Source organism: Cyprinodon variegatus, unplaced genomic scaffold, assembly GCF_000732505.1.
Source record: "Cyprinodon variegatus isolate N-32 unplaced genomic scaffold, C_variegatus-1.0 Scaffold939, whole genome shotgun sequence".
Classification (NCBI taxonomy): Eukaryota; Metazoa; Chordata; class Actinopteri; order Cyprinodontiformes; family Cyprinodontidae; genus Cyprinodon; species Cyprinodon variegatus.
Window position 1 is genome coordinate 164,952 of NW_015151392.1, and position 12,583 is coordinate 177,534.

Genomic DNA, 12,583 nt, shown 5'->3' on the forward strand with positions numbered 1-12,583 from the left:
TGTTTGCTGAGGAAATAAGAAACACGGCACCATGTACTGGTACTGGATCCAAACAAACTACACCATTTTCATATATTGCACCCATAGTTCAAACATTTTAGTTGGTATGCTGATGAAGATTCTCAGTCATCCAGGTTATAGTAATTCCGTAAAAGTTTAAAAAACAATTGGTTTCCAAGTCCAGTGGATTGTTTTTTAAAACTTTTACGGAATTTTAATTACCGTAGTAATACTTTATGAACTACTCTTAAAAAAAACATTTCAGTCTGTTAAAGTTTGTCAAAAAATAATTTTTTTGTTCATCTTGATTGGTTTGTGTAAAATCTGCTATAGATTATACTATAGGGATAACCTTCAGAGCTTCCTAAAGATGAGGCATTTGTAATAGTCTTCCATTTCAATCTGAAATGAGAATTTTACAAATGTGTGAAAAAAAAAAAAACATTTATTGTATTGTAAATACCATGAGAGTCTTAAGGCACATTATTCCTCACCATTCTCTCCAAACGCAGCCCATTTCCATAGGCCTTCTGTCTCAGCACATCTAGGTCTGGAAGACCCCATTCTGGGTTCCTATGCAGCAGAACGAAAATGTATTCCAGTTGGAAGCTTTGCACTTTACAGTGTGGAAAAAGTATTCTGCATACAAACATGATGCTGCTTGATTGTCAAGAAGCTTAACTGGTGCCCAGTTTTCATGGGCTTATTAGACACTATCAAATAATAGACAACACAATAGCCATGTGACAATAAAAAGAGCAAAGCATGGCATGATAAAAGTCCGTGTAAATTTGCCCATATAAAGAGAATAGTTCATAATTGATACAAAATACTTTGCTGCAGATACCAGGACTTTTCCAAAATTTTGCCAGATCAGAAACAATGCGTTTATTTGCACCGTGTTTTTTCTCCCACACTGTTTACATTTGATCACTGCTGCATTCAAAGAAATATAAATGTCATGACATATAAAATAAAATCAAATTTCTTTATTTACACTCTGTATAGAAAATGACAATTAAAGGTGTCTTAGTTATACTTTTCAAACAGCCATCACAGAATCCATATTTCATCTTTCCAAAAAAAAAAAAAAACACAACAGGATTTTTAAATGGAATTAATTCAAAAAGAGAGTTTTATAAATTACAACATAAATGAAAGTAAAAAGAAAAGGAAATTCATCTTCTTTTGATATCACAAAGTTCACACAAACGGGAATGATCAGGTGTGCCTTTAAATCGACCCAATTCTACAGCCAGAGCCTTAACTGAGCCTTCTGTCTAAATGAAACAAAATATAAGGTTCTGTAACGATCATTTTTAAACTGAACATAATTTTTAAGCTTTGGCTTCTTTCATAAATCCTGCTTCAATTGGACTGACAAATCCTGACTAAATCCCTCACATTTTTTAACAAATTCTAAAGAAGCTTTCCGAATGCTTCTAATGTTGAGTTGTTGAGCAGCTGCCATAAACGTAAGAAATAAAAAGCTTTTTACTCACAGTTTCCTTAGTTCTTCATCCAGAACTTCATTACAGCTGGGTGTGATGATGCCATTAACAGCAAACACCTGAAAAATATTTGTCTGTTTAAAGTAAATTTAGGGATTATGTTTTATTCACCGTCAGTCTGATGTTTACATGCAATCTATCATAAATGTCATGTTGATTTTGAGCATTTAAGGTTTGTAATTGTTCTTTTTCCATTGTTGGTTATAAAACTATAACTTCTAATGATATAAAAAAAAATTAAAATTGGGTGTGCAGGTTTAGATGTATTTTGCATTATCTTTATAATATCATAGATGTACACAGACACTCGGGTTATTATTTGGTTCAAGTTGCATATCGACCAGATGCCTTTGTAGCCAAGAACAAACTTGTGATATAACAATAGTCTGATTATATGCACAGTTGAGCTATATCATCATACAGTGTATGACTCTTTCACAGTCTAGTTGCCTTTTAAAAATGTGTCATAGGTCCATTATTCTGGAAATTGTATCACAATCATTTCACACCAGTTTGCTGGAGTTTTGGGGCATCCCTCCTTACAGAACTGGCACATCACACATATTTTCTATGGGTCTTAGTTAAGAACATTGTGATGCCTAGTCTTAAACATTACATTTTTTTCCCCTGCAAAATGTTCAGTAACTTGTTGGATTGTTTAGAGTCCCTGTTCATTAGGAAATTGTCTGCAGGCTTTAACTTACCTGATTTCTTGAAATGTTGCTTCAATATTTCTGCATAGTGTTCCATCCATTTTTGTCAAAACTTTTAATTTTAGTTCTGTTAAACCAATACATATGTCCATAAAAGTGAAGGTCTTCTTTCCTGTTATGTGGGCTTTAGACCCACAATTTTCTCTAGAACACATTTATCTCTTGGATCAGAACCAGTTTCCATCTCAAACAAAACAAAATTATTAATACTTTTTGAATATTTGTCACACATTTCAGAAACTGAAATTCATGTAAACGTAGAGCACGACTCTGCAACCTTTACAATCCAAAGAGTCATCCTTGCCCTCATCTAGATAAATAAAACTCTTATAGTGCTGCATATTTTTCATTGAGTTTCTTAAAAAAGACAACATAATTATGTGTTTTCACATTTAAAGAGCCACCACTCTGTCTTTATATTTAGAGTAGCTTTTTTTTGTTTTTATTAAATTTTTTTAACCAAAAAGTGGCAGATACTCTTTCTGCTATGGGGTGCTGATAATCGTGAAAAATCACATTATAAATTACATAATTTCCAACCTAATGACAATAAAACTAGATCTAACTAAACAATACTAACAGCTTTAATGTCATCCTCTTGTGCAAATCTAGAGCAGTTATTCAATGATTTTTTTTAAATTCTTTAACCTACAGTGTTTCCTGTTATATCAATAAGTAAAAACATGAACAGGTTCTTAATCTGGTTAAGCTGAAGTAAATAAGAGCCATTGTGGAAGATCCAAAGAGCCACTTGCAGATTCAGAGCCACAAGTTGCAGTGAAATATTCCCTCTAATGTGTATCTAGGTTTGGCCTCCTTTTTGCATCACTTACTACATCGGCCTGCTTTTCTGCTGAGATTGAGATGAATTCCAAGTTGCTTTGAATGCAACCTTCAAACTATATTCCTTGCTGGGTGTGGTTTCTCTTGTTTTCCCTTAGAAATACCCCATATGTTCTTTGGGCTGGCTCACAAAACAGTGGTCAGTGAACGGACTTCTGGTGCCTTTGGCCCTGTGGCTAGGTGCCAAGTCCTGCTGGAAAATAAAATCAGCTTCTCCGTAAAGCTTTTCAGCAAAAGGAAGCTTTCTAAAATGTTCTGGTAGACAGCCGAGTTGACACTGAACTTCAGAAAACACAGAAAATTAACACTAGCAGATGACAGCTGAGGAAACGTTACTTAAAGATTTCTTTTTTAGGTTTTCTAAGTATATATATATTTTTATATGTACATATATGTTGGAGATGAAGGGTGTAACATGCCAAGTTGTTTGCTACATACCCCATATGTTATGAAAAGGCCATTTGGTTTAAGGATCTGCCCGGCTCCACTGAAAACACCCTTGAGGTAATTTAAGAAGCAAAATAGACATTAGTTGTTAAAGTATGAGCTCCTCCAGCCAGTGAGATTAAAATATTCAGTTAGTTTTTCAGGTGCCTACCTGTGCTGTTTTGAAGGAGCTGTACTGCAGGAGGTTAATGGCAATAATAACATCACAGGAATTACGAGAAACACCTGTCCATTTGTCCCAAGGTTCGCTGGCATCCAGCAGGATGGGCTGGAGCACAGTTTTAACATGGGTAGCAGCTATATATGCCTTTATGCTGAAAATGAATACAAATCCTTTCAGTCCACTTTTTTGAAAGACATTTAAATAAAATGCAAATGTATTTTTGATTGACAAACCTGTCACGACACTCCTCTTTAATGTCTGATGGCTGCCATGTAACAAAGGGTAATTTCTGTGCAAATCTAATGACATGTTGTCCTGTTCCGGAGCCAATCTCCAAGGCAAACAATTGCTTGTGTGACTGGTCCTCCAACACGTCTTCAAGCACCTCACAGAGACCCTCCCAGTTCCTCTCTGCCTGAGGTGACAGCAGCATGGTCTGGAAGAGAGACAGAAAAACAGGTCAGTTTATTATTTCAGGAATAACAGATTTATGTATCATTTCAACCAAAGGATAACTCTTACCTTCTCTTGTGCTGGGTTACAGAGTCTAATGAAGAGGTAACATATTGGTGTAGAGTGGATGTGGGGTGAGTGACGGTAACAGCAGATGGAGCCACAGATTACCTGGTTAAGAGGATTCAGTCTGCACTCCACCCCAGCATAGAAAGGCTGGGATAAAAATTTACTCTGAGGATAAATAGTATAAATACTCAAAGGTGTGTTGACTAATGTGATAATATGTCTATAATGTGCAGGAAAATATATGTTTTTTATTACATTAAATGGACAAACTTGTAATTTGGAAGATTTTTTTTTACTCATACAAAAAATGAGATATTGAAGTTTCTTCTCTCATATATTTTGGATAATAATGTATTAAACGTTAATATTTGTATTGTAACCATAAGCAGGATCTTTGGTCATGTACTCTATGGGGATCTATGAGCAACAATTAAAAATAGAAATTATGATGAAAATAGGAATTTAAATAGTGTTTTGTTTTCAAATGTTTGATAGAACACTAAGCCATACATTTTTGTAACATATATAATGTATTTTTTATAATCACAGTTTTTATGTCAGGCAAATAAATTGTACCTCAAATCTAAACTAATTGATTGTTTTGATAAGCAATATCATAATCTCTCTCAAAACTTGTAAATCACATATTGAATAAATTAAGAAAAAAAATATGCATATGTTTTTCCCATAATTTTTTTCTTAACTTTAATTGTTCAAATATTTTAATTCTGAATAATTTGCTTTCTAAATACCACTATAGTGATACCTGGATATTTTAATATCAAACTAAACCAGGACCTCTGCTGGTCCAGTTTGCCGTTATGTCATAGGAAAAAAAATAGACTTTAAAGCACATCTATACTCTGTATTGATGTGCTTTAAATATGAGCTCCCTTTCTTTATCCCACCGAGTCACTTACTCCATTGTAAATCCTTTAAAAAAAAGATAAACAGAAGTCAGAAATCCACCAAACACTTTAAAATCCTATATGATCACTTCACACATAAAACTCAGAAAAGGCTTTGGTAAATATTTTATCTGCTTAGATATGCTTAGAGCAATATTTACCTATGCGCGTCTTGTCCCTCATGAGCACCCATACGTTTTCTAACAGTTCATGTAATGCATTGTGGGTAGGTCAGGCTCAGGGAGGTCGCCATGTGCTGTTGAGGTGCTGGAATTGGACCTGATTGGGATCATCTAGATTACATTTTTGCCTCAGCGGAGCTTCGGTTAACGTTAGCATGTACTGCACCACGCGCTGCCTGCGGACCGCTTTGAAGGCTGCCGCCAGCATCCACCGGTAGGTCACCCCGGAACCGCTGCTCAGCCCTGCTTCTTTATGGAGGCTTTCTTCAAGGACAGACAGACCGGCTCTGTTGCTACTTTTTAATGTTTAAAGTACCAGTTTATCCCATTTAACCCCTTGAAAATGATGCATATGGTGTTTAACTACATATTTAATCTAGTTTCATGCTCTGTAGAGGTGTTTTTAGAAAGTTAGCCGGCGGTTAAAATCACCCCTCCGGACTTTAATTCCAGCATCATGTTTCTGTGTGGTAAATTATGTAAAAACACATCTAGACTTTAAAGTTAAACCTTTCTGGCGGACCGTATTCTCTCTTTAATAGGTTGACATTTAAAGCCTTATCCTCAGAGGAGTGTTTGTTGCTAACTAGCTAGCCAGATATCTGGCTAGCTAGTTAGCAACAAACCAACCAGTAGAAAATGGATCTGGCACCAATATTCACCAGCTCTCTCTGCAGCTTTGTATTTATTTTTTATGAACATCTCTGGGTTGTTTGTAAGAATTCAGTAAGGAAACATGAAGCTGATTTTATAACATGCAGTAGGTCATATGCTAATCTGTCCAAAACACATAAAACATGTACCTCCTACCTCACAAATGATAGAAATAAATGACTAAAACATTGCATGTATCAAATAATACAGGCTACAGTGTATTAATTTAAACAGGTTTAAGTAACTTGTGGTTATTTTTAGTAAGCTATGTGCTTACAAACTGATACATGAAAATTTATAAAAAAAATAGAATACTTTTCTCTTTTAGATGATATTTGATAGTGTCAAAAAAACTATTAGTAATAAAATTCAATGATTTGTTTGTTTTAATTAATTTTCAAAATGCATATTAAAGTGGATATAATCAGTAACATGCAATAGCTATTAATACCGTCATAATAAATACATGAAATGTTATCTAAATTTAGCAGCATTTCTGTCAAAGCCAATAGTAGTAGTAAAAGTCACTTTGTCGTATGTGATAATTAACAGACTAAATGAATAGAAATTTAAAGTATACTAGGTTTGTGAGTATTAAACAGTCTTAACTTTAGCTCATTAGAAAGTTAGCTTTTATCTGTAGCTTTAAGCATCTTTGACAAACCGGCTGATTGACTGCAGTGTGCAAAAGATAAATGAATCAAGGTCAACAACTTGAGAGTTTAGAGTGACATCCTAGGATCAGGAATAGAAAAGAGAGACAACAGGGTCAGTTATCTTTTTTCTGTCTTCTTAAGATTAGCTGTTTCCCTTTAAATCTTCGAAATCAGTGATTTTCAAATGATTTAACTTTTGATAACAACAAGGGAAGAATCTGTAACCCCAATGATCTGTTGAGCACAGAAGCAGTATACCAATATAACATGAATGTGTGAATATAAGTATATTCTTAGCTAAATTTAAAGGAATAGTACACCCAAAACACGATTAGCCTTCATTTTCTACTCACCCCCATGCTGAACAACACTCTGGAGTACTTTTTTGATATCTCAAATGCATCTGGAGATCTGGGAGGCTTCTTGCTGTCTGCTGACATTCAAATAATGGAGGTCTATGGTGCCCGAGAAAGAAAGGTCCATAAAAGTCCACAAAAAACTTGTCAATATTCCTCCATACTGCTCGTCCAATGTATTCCAAGTGTCCTGAGTGGGTAGCATCCAGAATTTACTCGAAACAAAGTCATTTAGAATGTTTTTAGAGCATAAACAGTAGTGTATAGGATTTCCTGAAAGCGCGCGCGTGCGCGTTCACGACGCTACGGAAGCCGGCAGACCAAACCAGATGAAAGTGCGCATTCAGCATCTGCTCTGCCAATAATACAAGCGTAGAAGAAGAAATGTGCTGTTTACCTGTGCAAAGAAAGAAACAACGAAAGAAAAAATGTCTGAGGACTTCAGTGTTGAGGAAGAGCATGAGTTATTTGCCGAGCTGAATGCGCACTTTCATCCGGTTTGGTCTGCCGCGGTTTCCGTAGCGTCGTGAACGAGCTTTTAGGAAATCCTATACACTACTGTTTATGCTCTAAAAACATTCTAAATGACTTCGTTTCGAGTAAATTCTGGATGCTACCCACTCAGGACACTTGGAATACATTGGACGAGCAGTATGGAGGAATATTGACACGTTTTTTGTGGACTTTTATGGACCTTTCTGTCTTGGGCACCATAGACCTCCATTATTTGAATGTCAGCAGACAGCAAGAAGCCTCCCAGATCTCCAGATGCATTTGAGATATCAAAAAAGTACTCCAGAGTGTTGTTCAGCATGGGGGTGAGTAGAAAATGAAGGCTAATCATGTTTTGGGCGTACTATTCCTTTAAACTGCTGTAGGACCCCTTTTTTTTATCTTTGTGAACAATTAATTATGTCTTGTTTTTAGGTAATAAGCAGGTATGGCCGTTTTCTCTTTTAGGCACCACCTTCGACAGCAGGCACCGGTCCTGTGTTCTCTCCGACTTCTGAAAACCAGTCCGACCTCCCAATCAGACGTCATAGCCACGCCTCCTCTGGATGGAGCACCCAAACAGTACTCCCCTAAAATCCAACAGCTGGTCAATGACATTGCCAGCCTCACATTGTTAGAGGTGTCGGACCTTAATGAGCTCCTAAAAGTATGTGGAAAGTCTTTTTTATTCAGAGCGTGTATCACAGTTTTAAGCTGCACTCTAAAGCTTAACGCTTAATTTGAGAGATGATCTGTTTGTTCTTGTTCACAGAAAACTCTGAACATTCAAGATGTTGGAATGATGCCGATGGGGGCCATGACAGCATCTGCTGTCCCCGCAGCTCAGGTAATAACTGCAGTACAATGTGATCTGATAAAACACCTGGCAGAAGGATGTTTTCTATCTGATTATTACCCGTTTGAAAGATTAAATGCAAAAATGTATATATTTTAAGGAAAAACTTCTCGAGCATTTCAGCCATAATGTTGGCCCGCATTGTTTATATATTTTTCTTTCCTGTGAAACCAGGGCGCAGAGGAGGATGAGGCACCGGCTAAGAAAGAAAAGACTCACTTCACAGTAAAACTGACAGAGTTAAAAGCGGCTGAAAAAGTGAAGCTTATAAAGGAAGTGAAGAACTGTATCCAAGGCTTGAATCTGGTGCAGGTAAGAGTTAATATCTGATGGCTGTTTATGCTCAATAGTTTAATTTTGGTATTTTATGTTTTTAGCTTTTGATTTTGTATTTATGGACAAAAACCTCACAGATTTCTTGTTTTTGACTGTCTGATTTGGATCTGTTGACACATTTTGCTGATATTGTCATTAAACCCACCTTCAGACCAGCAGTTATTTGCAGTTGTCTAACCTGATCCAAACTGGGTTGTTTGATGTTTAAAAGGGAGTCCAACTCCTCTGTTAAAATGATGATCACAGGGCAGAACAAGTTATCATTTTATTGGTGGAATTTCCTGGACAGCACATGGCTTCTAGAAACTAGGATCTTGTTTAATGAGAGACATGAAAGCAGATCTTGTTCTTAGCTGCTGATATGAATGCAACAACTATTGGTCGTACACCATAAAATAGTGAACATGTTTTGATATCTCTTTACCTTTCTTATAGTGTGTGCTATCTAAAAATCAAACATGAACATTTTGATAATTGAACTTTTTTGATTTCACATTGGAGATATTTACCTCTTGATTTAACCCATCCCCTTGGGGAGCAGTGGGCTGCTATCATGAGATGCCTAGAGAGCTATCAGGGGTTGAGGGTCTTGCTCAGAGACCCAGAGTGGCAGTCTGTGGGAATGGGTTTTGACCTCACAACCTCAGGATTCCAAGCCCTATGCCCTAAACACGAGTCCATCAATCCCATCAATATGGAGATTAGAAATTTTACAGATGCTATATCTTGAAAAAGTTCACAGAGTAGACCTTGAGTATCAGTCCATTATTAGCCAAAAACACTATAGGTTATGCATGTATATAAAATATCTGAGATTTGCATGTTGATAGAAAAAAACTGCATCTATTTAAAGTTTTCTGTAACCCATTGGTCCTCATAGCTATTGTGGATGACTGTTGGTCTGTTTCAGCCTTTACTAACATTCTGCAATACAAAATAAGTGATAAAGGCATGTATGATTCATGCTAATATTGGACTGGTTCAATATCGGCATCAGTAAGTTCTTCAAACTGTTATATCTATATCATATTGGAAATAAAAAAGAGCCATCAAGACATCCCTTGTTATTATTTCCCCTATAACAAGGGCTGTTCTTTTTCCAATGGATGTCGAGTATTTAATCATTGAATAACCATTGCAGCATATATTGTGTGCAACAATGAAATCACAAAGAAGTGTCTAAAATATTTTGGATGATGATGTTTCATGCATATTGATTATATATATTGGTCTTTAAAATGAATGGAACTGCCCTTAATGCCCTCTCCCGCTGTACATCTTTAGCATCTGAGATGTTAAGCCACAGAGCAACAGGGACCCGATGAATGGGTTAAAAAAAAAAAAAGAAAGATTTTTATTAATCATTTTTTAATTTTCAGAAATACCACATTTAGATACTATCCTCATAAAAACGCAAGTTTAAAAAGAAAGTCTAAATAAACCTTGTAGTTGGGGTTGAAACAATTAATGGGATTAATCGATTATTGCGATGATTTAATCGTTAACTGGGGAATAGAGAGTAAAACATGAATTTAGTTGAAAGAGACAATGCACTTAGAGCAGTAATTATATACAAAACAAACAAAAAAAATCAGTATTTTGCATTTAAGATAAAAGAAAAACCTTTTCTTCTGTCAACGTGCTCTACCCAGAACTTACAAGTGGAAAATCTTTGGTTTCACCTGGTTAAATCCTGTAAAAAATCTTCCCTTAAGTCTTTAATCGAAAAAAAATAATCGACAAATTAATCAATTAATTACTTGCAGCCCTACTTGTTGTTTAGTTCCTATCAGAGGTTTTTAAAAATGATCTCTCTTTGATGCTTAAATAACTACTCTGTTACCATTTGCTCTATAACTTTCTTTTGTTGCATCATATTTGTAATTTCCTTAAAAACTATGTTTGAAGGAATGTGTGTTATTTTAGGCATCAAGCTGTGTATGTGTCTGTGTAGCCTATATGTTTAATTATTCTGTTGTTTCTTTGTTTTGTAATCTCTTCTTTCCTCTCACTCTTTAATCAGGCCAAGAAGCTGGTGGAGTCCCTTCCCCAGGAAATCCGGGCTAATGTATCCAAGGAAGAAGCAGAGAAACTCAAAGCTGCTCTGGAGGCAGCAGGTGGCACTGTGGTGCTGGAGTAAACCCATGGAACCTCCGGCCCATTTACTCTGGAGTTTTATTCTTCATGCACTTCATCCATCTAAATATTTGTTTTTTGTTTTTTTATTCATAAAAAGAGAATCTCAAGACAAATGGAAATTAAAAACAGCATTTTTCCAATGCTCCCATCTCTTAGCAGGGTCAGGTGGAGTGGTACAACTCGGACTGAACTTTACAGAGAATCTGCCTCCACAAATGACCGCTGCACTCCCTGTTAAAGAGCTCATGCTGTGTTGTTATTGCGCTACAGAAATGCTGGCATGGATGCCCAGGGATGGATGGGTAGCTCTGTGTTGATGTTAAACTGTTCACAGAGAAAAGTAAGAGTTACAAATGGGGAGGAACACCAAAAGTACCTTTCTGAGGGGATGTCGGTGCTGAGGCAGTGAAATGCTCAAAGTTCATGATAATGTCATTAAAGTTGAATTATTCATTTTTTTGGTATTTGATTCATTTTTAAAATAATTATTAAACTAAGAATTTAAACATTCATCAGTTTTGACTACAAGGATTCAGACAAACTCTCCTGCAGTTTCCTTGTTCACCTCCAGCCAATCAACTCAGAGCTGCACCTTCTCTGGAGCCAGTCATCTAATAAAGACTCTAATCCTTTTTCTAGGTTACTCATCCAAGCAGTCTTGATTCTCAGCATCCAAATCTTATGCCAGGGCCCGAGCGCCATAGAACTTATTTCATTTATGTCATTATCTGCTTTTTTCTCCTCAAAACCCCAATGCTCACACTGAGCCTGCTTCTGCACGAACAACGTGGACAAGCTGAACGCTGCTAGAAAGGAAACCTGGGCTACCAGAAAACTTCAATAGTCCCATACTCGCTTAACATCATGGCCAGAACTACATAATCAAGGCATATACTGCACATTATGTTATGCATTGGGAAAAAAAGCATTCAATATATTTCCATTGGTCTTATTTTTTTTTACATTTTCTGAAACGCAGAAATAAGGAGTTTTAGTGGTTTTAAGCCATCAAACTTTGTTAAACATTTAGGTCTGTTTTCAATGACTTTGTAAATTGTACCTCTCAGATTAAATTTTTTTTTAGATAACCTGAATAATATTCTATTTTTTATGCTTCTGTGCTGGAAATGACTAAAGACAGAAAAGTCTATAAAGAATGCTTAGACCTAAATAAAATAGGCCGCATCAAATTTATTAGTTTAATATACTGATAGGGGGAAGGTACTATAAAGAATATGTGATTTATGACTGACTACAATACAAAAACGTCTAGTTTGGAAGTCATAAAACTTAATTTGCATTAAATTTCTTTTTATCTTAAACCCAGTTTTATAACTGTTAGTAACTTGTAACACTAATTGCCCTCTTGATAACATGATTTTTTAAAGATTTTACTGAAGATTATACAAGTACAAAAACTGAATTAGCATATATATTAATATTTTTATATATTAAGTCTTAGGAGTAAAGGCATTTTCTGTTAAGTCCTCAAACTTTGATTTCATTCAGTGATTACTTTTGTTTTTCGTTGCTTATTGCCACCAGATTGCGCTGTTGTCTATACAGTTTAAAACAAGGGACCCGGAGCAGAAATTCTACTCGAAAAACATTTTGATACCTAAATTATTCAGTCTTTACTAATCAGTTTATAATCTTGATAATAACCGTTCAGCTTTTAAAATAAGAAATGTTTCTGTATGTTTAATAAATTGAAAACTGATTAGTGCTCCACAGTGGCTGAGGGTGAATAAAGGATTTTATACTATTAAAGGTTTGTTTGAATATTAAGTTTTCGTTTTTGTGTT

General features: G+C 35.7%; 2 protein-coding genes across 2 annotated transcripts; one reads left to right on the top strand and one right to left on the bottom strand.

The window, feature by feature from the left end:
• Positions 1-354: 354 nt before the first annotated feature.
• Positions 355-4,110, bottom strand: LOC107100145 (UPF0585 protein C16orf13 homolog B-like). The gene is made up of 6 exons (XM_015398522.1): positions 3,911-4,110; positions 3,666-3,828; positions 3,506-3,565; positions 1,503-1,570; positions 495-573; positions 355-402 (listed from the first exon to the last, which is right to left on the bottom strand). Exons 1-6 carry the CDS (start codon positions 4,108-4,110, stop codon positions 355-357), a joined length of 618 nt encoding a protein of 205 aa, XP_015254008.1.
• Positions 4,111-5,438: 1,328 nt separating this feature from the next.
• On the top strand, positions 5,439-11,230 carry mrpl12 (mitochondrial ribosomal protein L12). Its single transcript, XM_015398511.1, has 5 exons — positions 5,439-5,503; positions 7,916-8,114; positions 8,220-8,294; positions 8,478-8,615; positions 10,663-11,230. The coding sequence occupies exons 1-5, from the start codon at positions 5,445-5,447 to the stop codon at positions 10,777-10,779; spliced, it is 588 nt and encodes a 195-aa protein (XP_015253997.1). The 5' UTR covers positions 5,439-5,444; the 3' UTR covers positions 10,780-11,230.
• The last annotated feature ends 1,353 nt before the right edge of the window (positions 11,231-12,583 follow it).